Genomic DNA, 23,687 nt, shown 5'->3' with positions numbered 1-23,687 from the left:
TCATCTGCATATCTGAGTTATTGATATTTCTCCCAGCAATCTTGATTCCAGCTTGTGCTTCATCCAGCCTGGCATTTTGCATGATGTACTCTTCATATAAGTTAAATAAGCAGGGTTACAATGTACAGCCTTGACATTCTCCTTTCTCAATTTGGAACCAGTCTATTGTTCCATGTCTGGTTCTAACTGTTGCTTCTTGACCTGCATACAGATTTCTAAGGAGGCAGATAAGGTGGTCTGGTATTTCCATCTCTTGAAGAATTTTCCACAGTTTATTGTGATCCACACAGTCAAAGGCTTTGATGTAGTCAATAAAGCAGAAGTAGATGTTTTTTCTGGAATATTTTTTGTTTTTTCTATGATCCAACAGATGTTGGCAATTTGATTTCTGGTTCCTCTGCCTTTTCTAAATCCAACTTGGACATCTGGAAGTTCTCAGTTCACATACTGTTGAAGCCTGGCTTGGAGAATTTTGAGCATTACTTTGTTGGTGCACGAGATGAGTGTAATTGTGCAGTAGTTTGAATATTCTTTGGCATTGCCTTGCTTTGGGATTGGAATGAAAACTGACCTTTTCCAGTCCTGTGGCCATTGCTGAGTTTTCCAAATTTGCTGGCATATTGAGTGCAGCACTTTCACAGCATCATCTTTTAGCAGTTGACATAGCCCAGCTGGAATCCCATCACCTCCACTAGCTTTTTCATAGTGATGCCTAGAGACTACCTACACTGGAAGAACTGGTCTTCAGAGAGGTGAAAACCTGCTCATCAAAGATCAACCAATGACCAGTCTTTCATTCTTTGTCTTTTAAGTCTATGAGAGATTAATCTAGTAATGATAACACTAAAAATAATTTATCAAGTGCTTCCTTTATGCCAGGTATTGACTTCGGCAGTTTTACATATTTATATATATTTAATCATTTTAAGTGAGCATCCCTGATGGGTCAGTGGTAAAGAATCCACTTGCCAATGCAGGAGATGTGGGTTCGATCCCTGGGTGGGGAAGATCCCCTGGAGAAAGAAATGGTAATCCACTCCAGTATTCTTGCCTGGCAAATCCCATGTACAGAAGAGCTTGGTGGACTAGAGTCTGTGGGGTCGCAAAAGGGTCAGACATGACTTAGCGACTAAACAACAATCATTTTAAGTAAATAAACTGTCAACTTTACACAGATGGAAAATCTGAGGCTCAAAAAAGGCTACATACAAAACTCATTCTGTGTCACACAGCTGGTTGGTCTAAGCAGTGGGACCAGAACTCAGGTTTGTCTGATTCCAAAACCACTCTATTTGGCAGCATTCTTCTCATCTTAATGCAAAAGAGTTTCTGCCTGTCAGTACTTATTCTTGGCTGATAACCCTGATAAGTCAATCTTTGGGGACATCATTATTAGGAGGTCTGCTCTGCCATCCAAGAGAAGGGGTAAATATTTTTAAATAAACAATGACAAATATGTTTTGACTGGATTTCTGAATGATCCTCATTTGGCATTGATTTCTAGCTAATATCTAAAATATCTAAAAATTGGTTTCTCTATACCCAAGTAATATATAATCTACACATAAACAATTATACTAGGAAAGCTACTGAAAGGAATCCTTTTTTTTTAGGTAGAATCTTTTTGTAATATAATCTCTTTGTCGTTGATCTACTTTGAAAGTCTGGTCTTTACTATCATGTTTTCTTCATGTAGATACACTTATATCTACTGCTTTTAAAGCAGTGAATCTGAGCTAGCAGGTCAAAGATTTTAAGATGACAGAGTCTGATATTTTTCTTCTACTATCTTCATGTACCAGCTAAGCACTCTCTGGGGAGGAGAATGAGAAGACACTCTTCTATCTTTTTTCTTCTGAGGCTATTAGAAGGGTGAGAGGTCCTTTTAGTGTGGTTTCTGGGACATATTTTGTGAACCTAACTAGTCTCTCCTTTTTTTACATCTCCTCTCACCTCCCTGCCCAAAAATAAAGTTTCACTTTACCCACGGTGAGAGATTTCTGGAGGGACAATTTATGGACTATTTCTAAATTCTTCTCAGAGAGACTTCGGGATATATCAAGGGCTGAAAGCCAGCTTCTAGGCCTCATGATATGAATTAGACCCACTATTAGAATCTTAAGTAACATGCCAGGTATGCTGGAGTGGGTCTCACTGGTAATCTGGGTTCTGGTAGAGTTGAACAATAAAATTAGACAACCTGTTTCATAGGCAACACATGAATTTACTTATCATTGATGTGCCAATAGTTTCTCCCCAGGTACTTTACATTAATCTTTCAAAACTCTGACCTAAAAGATATGATTTTGAACTAGTCACACTGAACATAAGCTTATGAATTTAGCATGCAAAAGGATTGAGATTCATTATGACTTCGATGGCTTGACTTAACCCAAGGAGTATAAGAGCAACTCCTGAAATGCAGTGTTCCTATATTTATTTCATAAAACACTGCCAAGCCTGCCTAAATCAGGCTTAAATTCTATTAATGGAGGAGTTGGGATACATATGACATATCCTTCCATGACCAAGTTGGACCATTCAGGACTTTTCTCTGGAGAATGCATGTTCTCTGTGCCTATAAGTTCTTTATGAAATTCAGAGGTAGAACACAATAAGCAGAGCTATGATTCTCATCTAAGGGTCTATCCTTTGGATTACAAAAGTAAAACCAGCTGTACTTTTGTCAAAGAGCCCATGGAGATGCAGAGCCTGGTGAGAAGAGAAAGGCAAAGGCTATGCATGTACATGTATGGTGAAGGAGTTAGGAGTAGGGGATGTGAAATCAGAATACTTTTCCTGACGAAACTATATTTGAGTCCTTGGTATTTTACATATTCAACTGGAAAAGGATGCAATAACATGTTTTACTTGGGAATTTGATAGCATTCATTGCAGTAGGAACAGTCCACTGACTTTTACTAGTAAAGCAAGGTAATATCAACTATGGGACTTCATTTTGAGTCCACCTTACCATGGACTAAGCCATTTCTTTCTCTCTTTATTTCTTGGTTTCTTCTTACCCAGTCTTATTCTCTGGATGCCACCCACAGTCAACTTGAGGTGCCTTGATCCAATGGACTAAGCCATTTCTTTCTCTCTTTATTTCTTGGTTTCTTCTTATCGAGTCTTATTCTCTGGATGCCACCCACAGTCAACTTGAGGTGCTTTGATCCAATACAAATCCAGGGTTCCCTCCAAACTAGACAGCAGGAATGTGACCCTGAATGTTATGGTGGATTATGAGCTCTTTAAAATGGCAACAAAACCGTCTGGTCTTCCTCACCTGCGTGAACTCAAAGTCCAAATGACCTTCACCATTCATTCCTTTCATTGATTTTAATATATCAGATGCCACCTTAAAACCCAAATTCAGTAGCTGTTTTGTTCCATGGATCTCAGGAGATTGCTGGAGCTGCTTAGGCAGCTCAGAGTCATTTACTTAAGGGAGACTGAGACCTGCCAAAGGCACCGTTAGACAGCCTGGTCTGGTAAACCAATGTACACTAACCACACCTTTCCTGCTCACCTTTCCACACCATGAATCATTACCTGGCAGCAATATATACTAGATGACAGAGTGCTTTGTGCAATTGAGAAGCTGAAAAGACTCACCATGTAAACTACAAGGGAATCTGAAACTGCATAAAGGTGAATAAAATGGCATTTGGGATAGAATTTCAGGTGAGCTTGAGTAGGCTAGTCTCAGCTGCCAGATGCAGTTTAAAAAAGTACTCTGAGTAGTATTTCAAATGCAGTGATACCCAGTGTGTCTATAATTCACTCTTAGCAGCAATGTAGTGTTACCCTCATCAGTGGCAGTCTGTCAAAATCAGGCCTATAATGCCTTTACTCTTAGCTGAAGGTTTTTAGGAATAAAAAGCTAAAGCAGATGTTAAATGCGGTAAATTGTATCTTCCTTCTTCTTCCTAGCTCCCTCTCACCATTTACTTTAAATTTTTTGATGCTCCACTTCTGATTCTCTTTCTCTTACTATCCTTTGTTGCCTTAACCTTCCTCCATTTCTTCAATCTCTCCATTGTTTATTTTTATTTTTTAAAACTTTATTCAAATTCCATTATTTTATTATGGCTTTGGGGGACTAATGTGCTTAATTTCCATACAGATGCCTAAATTCCTTATCATGATTAATAGTATCTAGTTCCCTAAATCTGACACTTGAGAGTCATATGTAATACTTCCACAACATATTCTCATTCCTATGTCCAATGGTTCATCAAGGTCTTTTTCTTCTCCTTTCTGTTTTGTCTCTCTCTCTCTCTCTTTTTTTTTTTTTTCTAATTCATTACCCTCTTTTTTTTTTGCTACTTTACTTGAAGGATAATTGCTTTACAGAATTTTGTGGTTTTCTGTCATACATCAACAAGAATCAGCCATAGGTACACACATGTCCCATCCCTCCTGTACCTCCCTCCCATCTCCCTCACCATTCCAGCCTTCTAGATTGTCACCATTGCCCTCTTTTTGATCCTTACCATATCTGTTTGAGTTCAAGCCTTCATCATCTCTAGCCTGAGCTCTTAGCACAACTTTGTAACTCTTCTCCCACACACGGCTATCTTCCCTCTGCCCCTTTATACACTTGCCAGCCTAAGTATGTCACTCCCCAATTTCCTTCACTTGTTCCCAGAACTGGTAAATAGAGTCTTACCTTCCTTCCACTGCATCCAGGAACCCCCCCAAACCAAGTCCCTGTCTCTTTCTTTGCAGCCTCATTTCCACTGCTTGCTCATCTGCCTCCCTCTGCAGCCATACTCAATTATGTTTGACTCCACAGCTCTGTGACTGCACACACTCATCTTCTGCCAGGAATGCCCAGCATCTCAACATCTTCTCAGCCAACTATTCCACCTTCCAGTGCCTTGCCCAGTGATGCTTCTGCTGATACCTCCTTCCTCTGTGTACTCATGGGAGCTTCTGTCTACCCCTATCACAGTACTGGCCATATGGTAAAAACTATTTGTTTGCATGCTGTCACCCCTACTAAACTGTGCTTCCTTTGAGGATAGGAAGCTTTTGCAGTCTCAGTGGCTGGCACATGGTAGGCATGTTTGCAAATTAAATGAATTTATTGGTTGGATGCCTGGAAAGCACATTATTTAAACACCATCACTTGACAAATGGACAGATAAGATTTCTATGTGACAAGGCAAGTTCAGTAAAATGTTAATGGTAGAATCTAGATGGTGGATATTCATTATAAACTTCTTTCAACTTTGCTGTATGTTTGAAAGTTTTTATTATTTTAAAATAAGATACCAGGAGGAGAACCATCTCCTAAACTTCAGTAGTTGAAATAATAATCAAGATTCTATCAGTGGTTCATGTTACCCATAGAGATCCCACTGAAAGATGGTCTTTTAGTTCCCAAGAGATCTTTCTCAGTCCTACTCTGTCTTGCTTGGAGTAGAGATGAACTAGCTTCTCAGTTCAGTTTGGTTCAGTCGCTCAGTCGTGTCCGACTCTTTGCGACCCCATGAATCGCAGCACGCCAGGCCTCCCTGTCCATCACCAACTCCTGGATTCATTCAGACTCACGTCCATCGAGTCGGTGATGCCATCCAGCCATCTCATCCTCTGTCGTTCCCTTCTCCTCCTGCCCCCAATCCCTCCCAGCATCAGAGTCTTTTCCAGTGAGTCAACTCTTCGCATGAGGTGGCCAAAGTACTGGAGTTTCAGCTTTAGCATCATTCCTTCCAAAGTAACCCCTTTTCCAAGAAACAAGGGAACCTGACTCTGGTAGAAAAAAGCATCCTCTTTTACCTCCTGCGTTAACCAGAACTTGACCCGGTTAACCTTCCCCCACAACTGGACCTTCCTCCCAGTTTCCCCTTTGTAAGAGCTACTTCCTCTCTCCTTGATCTGATTTCCAGAAACTGTATCAGGTCACGCTCATATTACTTTCATGTAAGAGCCTTTTCTCTTTTGAAATCCATATTATCTGCCCATTTCATATCTCTATGGATGACAAGTTATGACTTAAATCAACTGTTTCATCTGTATTTTTCCAACTACAACTGGCTCACAGACCACTTAGTCTATGAAGCTTGCCTTGATCCAAACATTAAAGTTTTTAGTCACTTATGTGAGCACTCTTAGCATTTGTGTAAATGGCTCCACATAACACATTCCATCTTGCTTTTTTTTTTTAAAGAAGTATCTTCCCTGTAAGACTATGAACTTACAAGAGTATTTGAATTTCCATAATAAATGGCAGAGGCTGGCCACAGCAAGCATTCAATAAGTAGCTTCTCATGGAATGAACAGATAGTTTCAGACATTTTAATATACTCAATATATATGCTATTGGGAAGCTAAGGAGAACACAAAACAAGTTACGACAGCTATATTATTTCTACTTTAATTCTAATTTTATCCTGTCTTAAATGAGTCAACAGCTTTAAGGAGTAACAATTCTAAAATTGGTCATACTTTGCAGGATTAATAATTTCCTAAAAGTTTCCTCCTTTACTGAGAAAGCTAAAAATATTGTCCTAACTGCATACTTCAGATTATGGTGATCAAAAGGTGATTTGGCCAGACAGAAATAACTATGAAGTATTTTTCCAAATAATCCAAGAAATATCAGATTAAATCTACCCATTTTAAGAGAATCTTAAGGCAGAAATAAGTACAGTTGCAAAAGATATTCCACTTACTATAAAAACAGCCTTACATCTCCAGCTGCAAAGTTTATGTATGATAATTATCCACCTTAGAGAACTGTTTGGAGAAATTACTAAAATGGCCTAAAATAAAGTTATAAATATAACTTCAACATACATTATTGTGGGCATGCCAAAAAGCCAGGTCTTTCAACAATTATTAAGCCTTAATCCTTTGACAGTCATGCCAGAAGTCTCTGTACTACATAATCAGAAGCTCTGTTTTCATGTTAAAATTCTTGATTTTAAGAGTAAATTACAAACAGCATATAAATGCAGTTGAAAATGATATGCCCCAGGGCTCTTCCAAATCTTTGTTCAAATCCTGGTTCTTCTACATCCTACTTTTGTAATGTGGGTAAGTCACTCTCTCTGTGTGTTAGTTTCCTCATCAGTAATACCAACTCTCAAAAGGTTGATATCATGATAATATAATACATATAGATATTTATGTACATGAGATATATATAATGGATAATAAATATAAAGGGCCTAACATAATACCCAACATACTTTACTATGATAGTTATATCCTCTCTTCTACCTTAATATTTTATCTTGCAACTCTGAAAAACAGACCCCCAAACCCAAATGAACTGACTGATTGCCAATAATTTACAATAGATGAAGATTTGTTTGCTGCAAGGCTTAAAGAAATCTTTAAATTTCATATCATTTAAGGTAAACAGTTTTGCTATGAAAAGTACTTCTGTTTGTCATAGATTTTTGAGCCCTTCTCAAGAGAAGGAAAGCTAGATTTATAGACTATCCCTTACCAAAGGGAAAAAAGGAGATGGCATTACAGCCAGAGATTCTGTAAATTAAAATTGTAATTTTTAATTAATGTAGGGTAAAGCTATACTTCTTTGCAACAGTAAACTATATAGTAAGTATACTGTATCGAGCCACTAGGGAGGTTCTTAGTAGCTCAGATGGTAAAGAGTCTGCCTGCAATGCAGAAGACCCGGATTTGATCCCTGGGTTGGGAAGATCCCCTAGAGAAGGAAATGGCACCCCACTCTGGTATCCTTGCCTAGATAATTCCATGGACAGAGGAGCCTGGAGGGCTACAGTCCATGAGGTCACAGAGTCGGACACGACTGAGTGACTAACACACTTTTCATACTGCTCAGATATAAGAAATGGGCCACTTGCAAAGATGCAAGTTTTCTGTATCTTGTCATGCAAGATGCTTGCTCTTCCTATAATGAAAGTCCTCATGGAAATATTGAAAAATAAGATTAGAAAATGTCCCTCAAACTAGATAGATTTTATCAAAAGGTACAATCTCTTTTTAATAGATTAATTACCATTTCATTTTCATTTGATAAATATTAACAAATTATAGTCAGCATAGCTCTTTATCTTTTTGTTTTTTTAAGTAGAGTCCTATAGCTGGGTTTCTGACATAATTAAAATTCATGGCTTCAGATATTTATATATGAGAAGGCAGTATGAACTTCCTGACTATGCCACAGTTGTCTCTGTACTCTCCAGTTTCTATGATAGTGCCTTGCAAATAGTAGCATTCAGGAGATTTCAAATGGATGCTTGATTGAATAAACAAAGTACATTCATTTAAATACAATATAAGAAAATTCAGAATTTGGATGGGCATCTGCTGTTAATACAGAGACTTCCCCATATGTAACAGAAAATTTTCAGAGTCTGAAGACATTGTCCTCCTATATAAGCAGCTTTACAATAACATTCTTTTATTTTTCTTCAATGAGAAAATTAGTATTTGAAACCTAAGAAGTTCCAAACATATGATTTCATTATATCTGTAACAAGCATGGATTTTAACCTTTCCAATAGCAGAAATCCACTGTTACAGCCAAAAAGAAACAGAAGTTTTTACTTTCAAGCTTGGTTCATTAGAAATCATCTCTATCTTTCTAGCACAAGTCAAACATAAAATGCTAGGTTGGACAGAACCTTAGAGATTATCTCCATTCCAGTCTTTCATTGTATAGATAAGTAAACTTAGCTACAGAAATGTTAAGTGACTTAAAAAGGTCATACAGTTAGTGAAAGAGTCTGGAAAACAACAACAACTTAGGTTTCCTGATTATATATCCAGTACATGTGTAGCTTTCACAAATGCTGTATGCAAACACACTACAACAGTGGTTTTATGGGGCTCTTTGAACCCTGTAAATCAATACAGTTGAATCACTAGAGATTACAGTCCCCTTACCACCTGTACTGGAGGTACTGGGGAGCTTACCTTCAGTACTGGAAATGGGCGTACTGTCACATTTGCTTTCACACTGCTGCATTGATGGAGGTCGACTAGTTTCTGGACAGTCACTTGATGCCTGTCCAGTGTAGGAAAGACACTGCACAGTCCGCATTTGCTGTCCAAGGCCACACTGAGCAGAACACTAAAGCAAAAGACAAGGAGAGACAAAATACTGTTATCAACAATTTTCAGGAGATAAAATAGATACTGTCATTTCAAATACTATATATATTAGCTTTTAAAGCTCATATGTAGTTAATCTTAGAGAGGTATATGATTAAATCATTCTATTACAGCATTGGTTTAGAAACTCAAGGATCGTGTCATTACCCTAGAATATAGACGTAATATAGTTTCCAGAAGACAACAGACAGAGATTTCTTGGGCTCTGATTCCAACGGTGCCAAGCAGTGCCAGTGAAGTTAAACAAGAGTATAATGAGAAAATACCTGTGAAGAAGTAAAATAGGCAGAGATTCTAGGGCTGGGACATCACTATTGCTCCCTATTTATTCAAGGGAGTTTAATGTGCAGTCGTCTTCGTGGGAAGACAACTCGGTGGTCTACTGGAGTGCTCTGAATCTGATTAAAGCATTAGTTCAGTCTAACAGCAGGGACCATTGTGGGCCCTGGTGATGAGACCAATTTGAAAAATAAAACGACAAGACATTAAATAAGTACCTTGAGTTTTGTAAAGTATGCAGATCTGAGGCAAATCTGAGAAGAGGTCTGTAGGTAGCCAGTTAGCATGTCTCCCTTTCCTTCTTCATCTACCTGGGATTCAGTTACTTTAGAACTGAAATGCTCTCTGGGCCTGATCAGCTATCCTGGCTGAAGAGTGAAGCTGTGGTCTATTTTCAGGGCCTGCCACTCAGAATATGCAAAGGTAAGATTTGGGATCAAGGAGATGAGGAGCTACTTGTGGAAAGATAGGTGATGGTGATATTTACAAGGTAAATAGACCAAGGCCCTGCTGGATTAATTTGCAAAAACTCTCAAGGCACTTATAGGACTCGCCAGGATATTCACAGATACTTTTATTTTTAACTTTCTAAATACAGAATGATGAATAAATGCACCATAAAGATGTAATAAAGCATCTTTGAAAGGTATTTTCACTGATTAATTTCAATTTTAGGAAACTGAATTGAAAGTATACAGGAGAAGAAAAGGACTTGACAACATTTAAAAGAATAAGAACAGGGAAATTTGGTGAAATTATCAACATGAAGAAACTTCTACATGACCTTTATATAACAGTACATTGCAACAAAGAATATATAAGAAAGGAAATTCCTACCTAATTTAAATAAAAATCAAAAGAGTATGTCTGCACTGATTCTTTAATAGCAGAATATCAATTATAAATTGTGAAACTATCACATGTCTACAGATAAACACTAAACTGCATTCGATTCTTACTTAAGCTTGTGATGCATATTCCACTTGAGCACTTTGTAAATTAAACTAAATATCATTATATGAAAGAACATTATTAATTACTTGTTAAAAAAAGTGAAGTGAACTCGCTCATTCATGACCGACTCTTTGCGACCCCATGGACTGTAGCCTGCCAGGCTTCTCTGTCCATGGGATTCTCCAGGCAAGAATACTGGAGTGGGTTGCCATTTCCTTCTCCAGGGTATCTTCCCAACCCAGAGATCAAACCTGGGTCTCCCGCATGGCAGGCAGATGCTTTATCCTCTGAGCCACCAGGGAACACAATTACTTGTTAGACAAATGCAAATGTTAATTATTTTATGGTTGTATGCTTTTATTTCCCCACAGGGCTGAGCATAGACCAAGAATATTTATTTGCCTTAACGGAGACTGAAAATCTTTGCCCACTCCCCAAAGAGGTCTGTAGATATAGCTACACTCTAGCGATAATGCATTTTGGCCACAGTTTTGGTAATTCTATGAAATGCCATTCCTACTAAGTAATGGCAGGCCCAGAGCACAGACAAAATCATGCTGGTGTAGTTATATGCCACTATGATTTACCTGGGCTCTCAGATATTAGAAAATAACTAGCTACAAGGTTAATTGTAAAACCACAGGAAAAGGGCATTGATTCACTAGAAATTTACTTTCTGGAGCATTATTTTTTAATATAACCTAAATGGGTTTCCTTTTCAACTTTCAAAAGAACAATATTTAATTTGCTTTCTATTCAAATAAATCAATTTGCTTTCAAAGGATTAAAGGGGACCTTCAGCAAGATAACATAATTTAAAACTGAGAAAGAAAAAAATAGGAATTGGAAGATAAAATATAAATGAATCCAATCAATATAAAAATACAGGGACTTCCCTGGTAGTACAGTGGATAGGACTCTGCCTGCCAGTACAGAGGACATGGGTTCGATTCCTGGTCCAGGAAGATCCCACAAACTGTGGAGCAACTAAGCTCATGTGCCACAACTACTGAGCCCGAGTGCTACAACTACCGAAGCCTTCATGCCTGGAGCCTATGCTGTGCAAAGAGAGAAGCCACAGCAGTGAGAAGCAAGCCCTTGCACCAAAATGAAGAGTAGCAGCTGCTCACCCCAACTACAGAAAGGCTGCTCACAGCAATGAAGACCCAGCGCAGCCATTAAAAAAAAAAAAAAAAGATAAAACCTAATTAAGATCCTGACATGTTTTCTGTGAGGTTAAGAGGAGTTCATTTTCTTACTGTGAAAATTAAGAAAATGGTGTTAACTGATTTGTTCTTGAAATAGTTGAGAGTTGGCAACAGAAGCCAAAGTTCTGGTAGCTTGTTCAAATCTCTAGTCATCTAGATGATTTCTCTTTAAGTTAAAATCTTAGAATCCAAGAAGCAGGTGAACACGGGAAGTGTGCAGGCGGGAGGAACACGGCTCGGTGTCTGCACGTGACTGCTGCTGCCTGCGCGCTTTTCACATTCCCATCTCATCCCTAGGTCTGTGTGTTGCTGCTCGTGTCGTGAGCCCCTGTAATGACCCAATCAGGAACCTCAAGTGTCTCACAGTGCTGCTTCAGCAGGGGCCCACAGTCCAACCACCTTACCTGGCCCCAGTCTCCTGCCACCCAGCGAGGAGGAGGGCAGCGGCCCAAACTGCAGCGGATGCGGACAGGGGGTTTGCTCTCCTCAGAACACTGTGTTGCTGGGAATGTTTTAGAAAGGTCACTGCTCTTGCACAGAACAATCCGATGCTTGAATCCTGGACCACATTTGGGAGTGCACTGTAAATAAAACAAATACTAATGAATAACGATAGTCTAAAGATGGAGAAATATTTGAGGAAAATCTTTCTCCAACTAAATGTGTATTTGAGTAAACAACATACACATGTACTAAATCTTAGGCAAAGTCTTAACAGATATGAAAATTCCTTAAGTTTTTAAATAGAAGAACTTCTATCTTTTGACCTAAGGTCTTTAAGAGCTAAATCCAGAGTTTGCTTTTCTTGGCAGCTTATCTTCTTTTATTGTGTGTAGGTTTATTCCTTTTGACTCTTCCCTATCCTTGGCCATATTCAGTTGTGGTAAGACGCTATGGATTTTTGGAATGTGGAATTCTTGGTTTCTTTTGAGAGTCCCCTGGACTGCAAGGAGATCCAACCAGTCCATCCTAAAGGAGATTAATCCTGAGTGTCCACCGGAAGGAATGATGTTGAAGCTGAAACTCTAATACTTTGGCCACCTGATGCAAAGAACTGACTCACTGGAAAAGACCCTGATCTGGGAAAGACTGAAGGTAGGAGAAGGGGACAACAGAGGATGAGATGGTTGGATGGCATCACCGACTCAATGGACATGGGTTTGGGTTGGTGATGGACAGGGAGGCCTGGTGTGCTGCAGTCCATGGGGTCACAAAGAGTCGGACACAACTGAGCAACTGAACTGAACTGAGGTGTAGTCTTCTCAAAAAAATTCTTATGGGTACTAGTAGGCGATGAGAAATTACCTTTGTGAAGCAAGTTAAGGTTTGATTCAGATGTGTACAGGTGGCCCTCAGTATCAGCAGGGAACAATTTCAGGACCCTGGAGGACACCAAAACCTGTTGATGATCAAGTTCCTTGTATAAAATGACACAGTATTTGCATATAACCTGCACACATCCTCCTGTGAACTTTAGATCATCTTTAAATCACTTATGATACCTAATACAATATAAACACTATGCAAATAGGTGCCAGTGTGGCAAATTCACGTTTTACTTTTTGGAACTTTCTGGAATTTTTTTCCAAAATATTTTTGATCTTCAGTTGGTTGAATCTGTGGATGTGGAACCTGGAGATATAGCAGGCTAAATGTACTCTTAGTATGCAGTAGCCAAGAATACATGATCACAGGTAAAGATTTACTGCACAGAGAATCTCTGGATTCTTCCTTGTCCATCAGTTAAACATAATGAATTTGATGATTCTTTAGTTGGACCAGTAAGCTCTTCACACTGAGGAAAAGATCCTTCTTCCTGTCACAAAGTCTATTATTTACCTTTTTGAAGTTAATTGGAGTGCTTCAGGAGTTACCTACTCAATGTGGTGGCTGACTGAAGTCCTCCAGCTTTCTCCCTTGAACATCTGAGCCTTTCCTTAAAATCTGTACTTCTCAGTGAAGTGAGACCCTTACCCACAATATTTTGAAGCCCTGTTTCTACGTCTTTCATTCAAAAACTACTACCAAATTTCCTATAGGAATTACACTAGACTATAGTGTAGTGTAGACTGCAGGGGGAGGGGAGACCTAAGAATGAATAAGTCTGTATCTCAAGGAGCTCATGGTTTTAATGCAGGAGATAGACAAGTGAACATAATAAGTAACATTACAGAGAATGTAAGAATATATAAATTCTTGTGCTCCTAGTCATCATCTGCCTATTTTATGATTATGAATTCATATGTCCTCTCATTTCTATCAGACTATAAGCTTAAAGTTATTTCATTTCTGCTTCATCTTCATATACATCCTCACCCCATCCTCAGGATCCAACAGAGGACTTTGAGAATGCACTCAATAAAGATATTTGGAAATATCTTCAAACTATAAATGTATTTGGAAAGATGATGGTTTTGATTTATTTTTAGGTAAATCAAGACCTACTAGCTGTGGGCTGGGAACATCTTAAGGAACAATGTACACTCCCCTGAGTGGCTTTGCCAGGGGCAATCTTGAACTGGTGACATGTCACAGAGAGAAAGAAAAATAATACAATTTTTTCATGTGTAAATCAAGGACCCACAAACACTCTTCATCACAATGAATGTAGTAACAGAGTGCATTTCCTCTAACTTAGAAAACATTTAATTAAGATACAGTTGAAGGAGAATAACATCCAGTTTTTTCCAATATGGTTCCAAAAAAGGCTTTAGTTAGGGATTTAGAGGTCAAGAGAGAAATTCCTGATCCCTGTTATTATGTTCTATAGCCAAGTCAACATCCTTCTTTCCAGCTGCAGCTTCATTCTACCCACATAATCAATCACTAGGTTCTATTAACTGAAGTCCTAAACCTCTCTCACATCTGTTGATTTCTCTCTGTCTCCACTGCCACTAACCCTCCTACCAACAAACATCATTTCTTGCATGTAATGTTGCAGTGACTTTCTAACAGGTCTCCTGTTTCTTGCTCTTGTCTTACTTCAATCCACTCTCTAAAGTACATCTCTGATTATGTTCTATTTTGATTTTTTTAAAAAATCCTACATAAACTCAAACTCTTTAAATATGCTTACTATACACTGATAGGAAGGCTCTGCTTACCTTTCCAGATTCACTTCAATAGGCATAAAGCTAATGCTGCTGCTGCTACTTCTATGACTGTGTGTGTGTGTGTGTATATTCAGTTGTGTCAGACTCTTTGTAACCTCATGGACTGCAGCTTGCGAGGCTCTTCTGTCCATGGAAGTTTTCAGGCAATAATACTGGAGTGGGTTGCCATTTCCTACTCCAAGGGAATCTTCCTGACCCAGGGATCAAACCTGAGTCTCCTTCATCTCCTGCATTGGCAGGTGGTTTCTTTACCACTAAGCCACATGGGAAGACTTACTCCTATGACTACCGCTGCTATTAATAACTAATTATGATAGCAGCCGCCATTTAATAAATGATCTAGATATCAATGGCTTCCCTAGAAGCTCAGCTGGTAAAGAATTTGATTGCAATGCAGGAGACCCCAGTTCAATTCCTGGGTTGGGAAGATCTGCTGGAGAAGGGATAGGCATCAAGTGCTATGCTAAGTGCTGTAATTCACAAAGCTCTCACAAAAATCCTATGAGATGACAATTATGTTTAAAGGAAGAAACAACCTTAGGGTAAGTGGTTGGTACAAAGACATGCAGCGATTAAATGGCAGACCTAACGTTAACACCTACTGAGTGTTTCCTGGATGTCAGACCCTACATGATGAACTTTGTATATATTATCTCATTTAATCCTCACCACAACCATGTTACTTTATATTTCAAGAAACTAAGACATGTGACAGTATCTTGCAATCATGCATTCTGTAGAATGAATAGAACCCTGATTTGAGTCTCTTGAGCTTGCCCCCCTTGTGTTTGGTCCTCTTGACTTCACACAAGTTTCTTCTACCATTTATCAGTGTTAGAAGACACAGCTTTAGAGAATTTCTGTCACTCTCTTAATGTTTAATATTATTATTGTTAATGATAATCCTACTGCTTTATATTCCACTAGAGTTTCACAGTTCACAAAATACGTTCAATACATTATTCTCATATATATTTTTGAGCCTTTTACAGGAAGCTTAAACAACTTAATTGAGGTTAAACAGATAGCAAATGGTAGAACTGGAACTAAATTCTAAGGCTTCTGTTCTAATCCATACTTTAGCTCTTAGCATTCATAGAAACAAAGTCTCATGAATACATAAGTATTAATTATTATAAAAATAAATGAGGTAAAATACAAAGGATAGAGGGGTACTTCAGACTTTAGGGATATGAGCAGAGACATATAGGATGCATCAGGAATTCCAATTAGTATTTAGTATTCAGTTTAGTGTTCAGTCTAGTGTTCAGTAAATATTTTGAGGCTATGATTAATTTTCTATATTGGGAAAATTTATTGAAAAATGCACTCAAGCCTTTCTCTTTCTCTCTTCATATCTTAAAAGCATATGTATATATATTAAAGCCTCAGATAAAAGAATGTCTATATGGGTATAACTGAGTCACTCTGTTGTATAGCAGAGATCTGCACAAAACTGTTAATCAACGATATTTCAATTAAAAAGTAAAGTTAATTAAAGCCTGGGACATAAGTCTCTTGTTTATTCTAATATCTTTTTACAGTAGCAAGAAGCTTCTGCTCTTATTTGAACACTGTAGTGATATCTAGCAGTGTTCCCTAAGAGCCTGTGCCAAAGTCCTGTTTACAATTAGGGGAAGCAGACAATGCAAAGACAGACGATTCATTCATTTGTGTTTGAGAAGTCCCCAGGGAACCAGAGACAAAACAAAACAAATGAGATCGATGACAATAGGGAGAAGAATAAAATGAGAAAGCAACACTGAGATTTATTAAGTGTTCTAAGCCCTCTGCATACCATAATCTAACTAATCTTCACAGAAACCTCACAAAGTGCTGTTTTCATACTCATTTTGTTAGTGGGAAGCTGAAGTATTGAGTAGTGCAGATAAATTCACATGGCAGTTCTGAAAAAGATAATGATCTGAAAGATTAGTAGAAATCCTCTGTGGGACAATGTGAAGTTATATGCAAAGCTTAACATACAACATCTTCTATTGAAACAAGAAATAATTTTAGAAAATTATAGCCCAAGCTCCACTAAGTAAGCTGTGGATATTCTATCCTATAGCACTGGAAATGAAGAGATAATCAATTGGATTCTCAAAATAGTGAATGACTGAGAACTACATTAAGATTCAATGAATACAATGGCCCCAAGCCCTGAAGACCTAGCCATGAATATTACATGTCTATAGTCATCATCTCAACTCTTCTAGAGGGTGATTATAAAATTGTTTAAAAATTGCTTGTAAAAAATAATAAAGGCACAAGGATGTCACTTAGACTAGCTTCGATTTAAGTAGGGCTTCATCTTGCAAATTCTTCTGACCTTATGTCAGCGATGCTCAAGCAGAGACATCCCTCAGCTTGTTTTTATTGTTACTTTGTCCCTCTTCTTTATTTAAGCTACATTTCATCTTCGCCTCTCTAGCCTTCTGATGAATAAAGATGTTTATCTGTCTGACAGCCTCAGTTTTATTTAGTTACCCCCCAAAATAAGAAATCCTAGAAAATCAAGAGTAACCATGATTATGCATATGATTAGTAGGCAGTAAATTAATCATGAATGATTCAGAGCATTTTTTAGAGACAATATTAGTCTGTACTCATGTAAAGGGCATATTTTTGTACATTTTTTGAGTATGCAGTAAAATTCATTAGAAATAATTAGAAACTGAATACTTAGTTCAGTAATAAAGTCATTTTTTAGAGTAAAGTCTAGTTATAAATATCAAAATCCATTCAATTCATTCTTATAATAGCTGGGCGGAAGGTAATTCAGTGGAGAATGATTCTTTAGTAAACTTATTTCTATTTCTCCTTATTGCAGATAAATATCTATCTTTCCTCTTTTATTCATATAATCAGAATCTTAAAATTATTTAAAATCTGATCAGACCATTTATTGTTTTGTTCTCATCTAAGTTGGATATAGATGGTGATTTTTACGAGAGATACATTTGTACTTCAGTTTAACATTTTACGATTAAGAAGCAAAAACACATTTTGCAGAAAAAATTTTGAAACCACACCAGGGAAAATAATCTGGCTCTCACTTATAAAGGATAGAAACATTAACATTTTGGGGTTAGACTGAATTCTCTCTGGATAAGTGGGTTTAATTTACTTAGTTATGGCACCAGAGTAGAACCTAGGAGTAAACACGGTGATAGTACAAGTATCTACTAAAACAAAGAATGACTTGGAGGTAGATTTTCCCCCACCCCCATCCTTCTTAAGTAATGCCACCTAAATGTAAACCCCATAAAGTCAATTGAGTATGATGCTAGTCATCCACTTGTCGAAGAATAAGTACAAGAAACAGACCGTTTTCAATGGGTACTCTGTGGGAGTCAAAAGAAACCATTCTTATACATCAAAAGAATGGCTAAGGATTGCTGGAGTCCATCCACAGTACACAGCAATGCTTTCAGAGTAACATGCCAAGAGAGGGCAAAAACAGAAAGCCATTTAAGTCTAACATAGCATGGGTGATCCCAGGAGTGAGGCTAGATTGTAGGAAATGGGAAAGCCATGGCTTCATTAGTTCCACAAAAGACTGCAGAAAAGTCATTTTCCACGAAGGTAATTTGGCTGAATTTTTTTTTTTTTTTTGCCATAAGCATGGGGTGGGATTCACTGATGGGGAAAATGGTTCCTGGCTTTGCAACAATGGAAATTTTATGTGAGAGCAGCCGGCAAAGAAAAGAAAAAGGTCAGAGGGTACATTCTTCTTACTGCAACATGTTTTCACCAGTTGAACCTCACCCTTGTGATTAGCAGAGCTCAGACAGCTGATAGTTGGAAGTGGGAAGGGGGCAGAAAAAGGAGGAAAGTTTTCATGGGTGTGTCAGAAAGATATTATGTGAAATTATCTTTGCAAAAGTAAAGTGAAAGAGACTGACCACTGCCTGCTCTTCTGCTGGGACCCCCTTTTTTTATTAGTGGGAGATGTTACATTCCTCTGGGAAGATCAGGCTCCTTGTTTTCACTTTGTTCTCCATAGCTACTCAAACATTTTTTCACTTAATGTTATTTCCTTCTACTTATTTTTAATTCATCTAGAGAAGAGGTAGGTTTTGTGGTAAAGGGAAGTGGAAGAGTGAGAGTATACCTTCTCCTTTGGAAAATACACAGGAGAGACTGAATGGGGCAAAAATCATCTCTCCTCCAGAACAAAAAGATCAACATGATGGTATTGATGATGTTCAACTAGAATCTTTGAGATGGTAATGGCAGGATTTCCTGACTCATGCTTACCCTAGAATAGTTTTCCTGCATTGCCTGTAGCGAGACAATAGCCCACTAAATTTTTTTGGTGGGAGTGAGGGTGGGGTGGGGGGTGGGATAAGGTGGGGGTGGGGGGGGCCAGTGATAGTCCCAACCTGTGTACTCCATGCCCTTGGCTCTACTTCTCTACCCTAAGCTTTGACTCAGCTATCTTAAAGAGATAGCAGACATGTGATTAGAAGTCCCCTTCACTTACATTTATTTCTTCAGGCAGCTTCCAGGAGTGCCTAACAGCCTCATACAACCATTTGAGCAAGTCACTTACAAGACTGGAGAGATGAGAATTGAAATGCTAAGAGTAGGGTAATCACAACCTACATGAGGTTGAATTAGGAAGAAAATCTTAAAATGGTATTTGAAATGGAAATATACAGTAGTTTACACAATGTATATTTTAAAGTGATAATATTTGGTGTTTTATGTTAAAATAAAAATATAATGACACAGAAAAATGTAGGTCCTGAGACCAATGTGAAGTGAGTCTGCACATGAGAAGGTTTTGCTGTTTTAGTGATTGGCAGAAGTTTTTTTTCTAGTTTTTGTTTTTGAACTTGTCTGTTTTTCTCTACTTTTTGCAGAAGAATGATGTGGTATAAAGTTCTGTATTCAAGCCTGCTTTAACCTATCACTACTTTTTCAATTTTATCTTCCATTTATTCTTTAAAACAAATCCTTTCCTCCCACCCTACTTTCACCACATATTCTTTGTGTTTTTGTTCAGTTGTTTCTCTTATCAGGAATCCAGTTTCTCAGTTCTCTTCCCTACTTCAGATTTTACACTCCTACAATATTCAGTTCAACTCTCATCAACTGAAAAGCCTTCTGATTCTATTCCAGGCTATTCTGACCTTCGTAGCTCTGAATTTCTGTATAACTTATACAATCCATCATTGTGTTAAACACAGTCTTATGTTATTCTCTAGTTGTTTCATAGATATTCCTTATTTTCCCAAGTTTATGAGATTCTTTTGAATTCTCCTTAGTCCCTATCCCAATAAGGTTAGAAAGCACCCAATTATACTTATTGAGTTGGCTTAAAACCCTTCAAACATTGCAGCCAATCATCAGGTCTCCCATTATGATCTTCCAGTAACAATGTTGCCATTATTATCAACAACTATTTATGAATTTCTTCAAGGATTTTGGGCACTGACTTGCAAGTAAAACAACTACTAACATGTACAATTCTATAAAATGTCTCTTCTTTATCAATGGATTTTATCTTCCAAACGAATTTAGCAGTTAATCCACTCACTGTAGGTAACAGAAGAGTTTATACCTTTTCCATAACCACTGAGTGAATAATACCAGGAATATCTCTACATTTGATTGAAACACAAATAAAAGTTAGGTAGGCAGAATATAATTACTGAAGAAGGACTATGGCCTTGGGAAACTTGGGAGAACAATCCCAACTTCTCCCAAAGATTCCACAGATAACCACAACTAGTCAGAATCTCCATTTCCATGTACCATCTTAAATACAGTCTCTCTTTCAACCCCAGCCCTCTAGCAAAATAAGGCTACTCAAGTAGTAAGATTCACAGGGAGAAAAGTTACATCCATAGGTTCCTAAAGAACAGTGTTTAATTATTTTTGTTTATTTTTTTCACAAACTTATGAGGTCTACAGGAAATACCTAAAGCAAGTACCACAATGTTTCCAGCAGGAAATGCATCCTGTTTTGCTAACTTAGAAAAATGATCTTTAGTTATATAGCCAGATACTCATCCTTTCTAACACTAAACAACATTTGAGAAAGATTCAGTTCCTCTTTAGGAAAAGTAGAGAATGGTACAATATGTATATGTGTATGTCTCATGCAGAATGAAGAGTCAATTAACTCTACCTCTTACCTCATTTTTCATAAGACCATTTCTCTGAGGGTTTGGGATTATATTTGACTTCTTACATGTATGCCAGAAAAACATTATCTTAGTCAGATCTTCCTCACTAATCATGTAAGTGGAGGTAATGATAAAATCTGAATTTGACTTTTTGATATGTTATAACCCTCAAATCCATATTTCCTCCACAGAAGCAATTAAAACATATATAGATATATAATATGTGATAATCAATTAACAAATTCATATGTAAGAGTTAATACAGTTAGGCTTGAACATTACTTTGAAAAAAAGATAAACATATCACTTATTTTGAGCCTATAAATACTGTTCAATAATAGCAAAGAAAAAGGAAAAAGAAAGAAAAATATACATAAGGTATATATATGTATATATACCTTAACTCACTATAATAGTCTCTCAAATTCACTTCAGGCTTGTTTTTAATCAAATTGATTACTAGTTTCTCATTGAGTTTCCTGACCCCCAAAACCTTTAGTTCCTGGCAAGCAGCAAAAAAAGTATAACATGGCCAAATTCACTGTTATGCAGTCCTTACTTGTTAAGTTCTAAGACGCTCACACGCTCAGGTGTCCTTAATATTAAATGCTTTGGTATTGATAGTTAAGACATCTCAAAACATACAGCCTCAGATTTCCTTACTTCTGACCAGTCCAAAGCCACCCACTGAGGGGGACACGACTGGTTGTTGCAGGGCTCTTTTTCAATAGGCCGGTGTGTTAAACAACCACTGTAGTCCAGTGTCTCCTCCTCAGAAGGTCCAATCTTCCTGATGCAGAGTACTGCCCTTGTGCGCATCCCACCATCACAAGTCTTGCTACATTCCAACCAGTCCCCAATGAACCACCTGCAGCAAGAAGTGAAAGAAACACAGAAAAGCATTCCCTCAGTGCAGCCAGAGATTTCAGCAGAGTAAAGGCACTATATCAGTGGACGACCTCCTCTTCCCAGAAGAGCTAACATTTCAGTGTTTGTTGACGTGACAAATGACAAACAGAAGAACTGTTTCCATATACATAAGGAAAAGATAAACCACTGTTAGCTGCTTTCTAGAGTATAGTGCATGGGCTTTGCAACAGGCAAACAGGTTCAAACAAGCAATTCATTATGTGTTTTTAAACTTTTTCTCCATTTTTAAAATTAATTTCTAAAATGAGGATAACAATACCAATCATGAGATTTTCATGAGGATTAAGCAAGTTAACATGAAGCTCCAAGACACATGCTGGTAAATGTTAAAAACTGGCTCCTCATGGGAGGGAGAGAGTCCTGATCCATCGCATTTGCCAGTTTTGTGATATATATACTTCATTATGGCCATATTCAAGCTATCACCCTGAACATAACTAAGATAAGATATGCTAGTCACAGGGTCTCAGGAGCTTCTACCAACATCTGACACACAACAAACAAGACACAGAAGCCATTTTTATTATTATATTGAGAGAGGTTCTCCCTCAATTGAGTGTTTGGTGATAAAACCACCCTGCAGGAGCAAGGGATTTGTTTCCTGATTCCCAGAAATGTGCATCACGCTCTGCATAAGACACAAGTCTTTACTGTCCTTCTAGGGGCAGAGATGGCCCAGGTGTCCATTCAGAAGACATGGGAGTGCTGAAGACTCTGCAATAGGAGTAGAGTCCTGAGCCAGGTCTGTGAAAACATGGAGATCCCTTGCTTTGACCTCCTTTACTCCTAAAAACAGCTTCTACAGAGCTAATGTGGGAAGAAATAGAAATGTCTCAATAAAAGGACATATCTTATATTTGTAGGTATACCATGCCTAAAGTCATCAATGAACTTCCATATACACAATTTCAGGTGTATGTCTGTGTCTGTGTCATATTTCTGCATGACTCACTCTTTGGGCACATTAACTGGTCCAAGGGTACTAATCACAATCCCAACCAAGCCAAGAATTCAGCTTTAGAATTTTTACATCTAAAAGTAAGCAAAAGGAATACTTTCCTTTCTGGTCACAAGGGTATATAAAGATATAAGAGCTGATGATGGCCATGTCCCTGTTAAGTGGAATTAATTGATCTGAAAGAATGCAGAGGAGGAGCTAGAGTCTTCAAAGTATTTGAGTGCTTGATTCCAACCATTCCTGAAGCTAGGTCCACTTTTATATTTCCCTCGGCTTTGTTAATATAAACCAATAAATTCTCTTCAGTGTGGAAGCTAGCCGAAGTTGAAGCTGTGCTAGTATTACCAGAGTCCTGACTGATACACGATTGTATTTAATGCCATGAATATATGCTGAATGCCTACTATGCTCAAGGCACTGCGCTTTGTTTTATAGAAGAAAGTAAGACATTGTGTTAGGAAAACTGTTTTCCAAAATCATGATAAGTGCAATGATGGAGCTAGGACTAGATCCCGCATCCACTGTTATCCGCTGAATTTCACTTTCAACAACGCAACATTTCTAACAAATAGTAGAATCTAAACCACAAACATGAGGTCAAAAGACATTTTCTTCAATCCATGCTTATAAATCATGCATACATGCTAAATGGAGACGCTCATGCTCTTGGGTAGGAGACTAACCAGAGAGAAGAGTATAAAAGTTAAGAACAATTGTCAGCTCTTTCCGTGAGCTTAATTCAGTTGTGCCAGTTTTGTATGTGGAAGGTAATACCTTAGTGAAGTCAGAGTACTAGTGCCCTAAATTTGAGCCTGCTGCTGCTGCTAAGTCACTTCAGTCGTGTCCGACTCAGCCAAATAAGCCCCAATGGGCTTTGTTCATTATTATTTTTATTATCTTTACTGACAGAGGGAAACCAGCATTTGAAATATAATTAACCAGTTTCCCAAACTTAAAATATATTTTGTAAAAAATTTATAATTTTTCAATC

General features: G+C 37.9%; 1 protein-coding gene across 6 annotated transcripts in view; it reads right to left on the bottom strand.

Annotated features, from left to right (window-relative positions):
* ADAMTS6 (ADAM metallopeptidase with thrombospondin type 1 motif 6) overlaps window positions 1–23,687 on the bottom strand; it is a 289,127-nt gene that overhangs the window by 7,815 nt on the left and 257,625 nt on the right. For 3 of the 6 annotated variants that reach the window (XR_011249658.1, XM_069556308.1, XM_069556309.1), the window contains 3 exons: window positions 21,472–21,676; window positions 11,960–12,136; window positions 8,917–9,073 (listed from right to left, as the gene is read on the bottom strand). Coding sequence is in view for 3 of the 6 variants with exons in the window: in XM_069556308.1 (XP_069412409.1) it covers window positions 8,917–9,073; window positions 11,960–12,136; window positions 21,472–21,676 (539 nt within the window). In the remaining 3 variants the exon portion in view is untranslated. Of the gene's footprint in view, window positions 1–8,916; window positions 9,074–11,959; window positions 12,137–21,471; window positions 21,677–23,687 lie in introns of those variants that run through there. The other 3 variants (XR_011249659.1, XM_069556310.1, XR_011249660.1) reach the window with 2 other exon arrangements.

Source organism: Ovis canadensis, chromosome 16 (assembly GCF_042477335.2).
Source record: "Ovis canadensis isolate MfBH-ARS-UI-01 breed Bighorn chromosome 16, ARS-UI_OviCan_v2, whole genome shotgun sequence".
Taxonomy (NCBI): Eukaryota; Metazoa; Chordata; class Mammalia; order Artiodactyla; family Bovidae; genus Ovis; species Ovis canadensis.
This window is presented reverse-complemented; position numbering and strand designations above follow the sequence as displayed.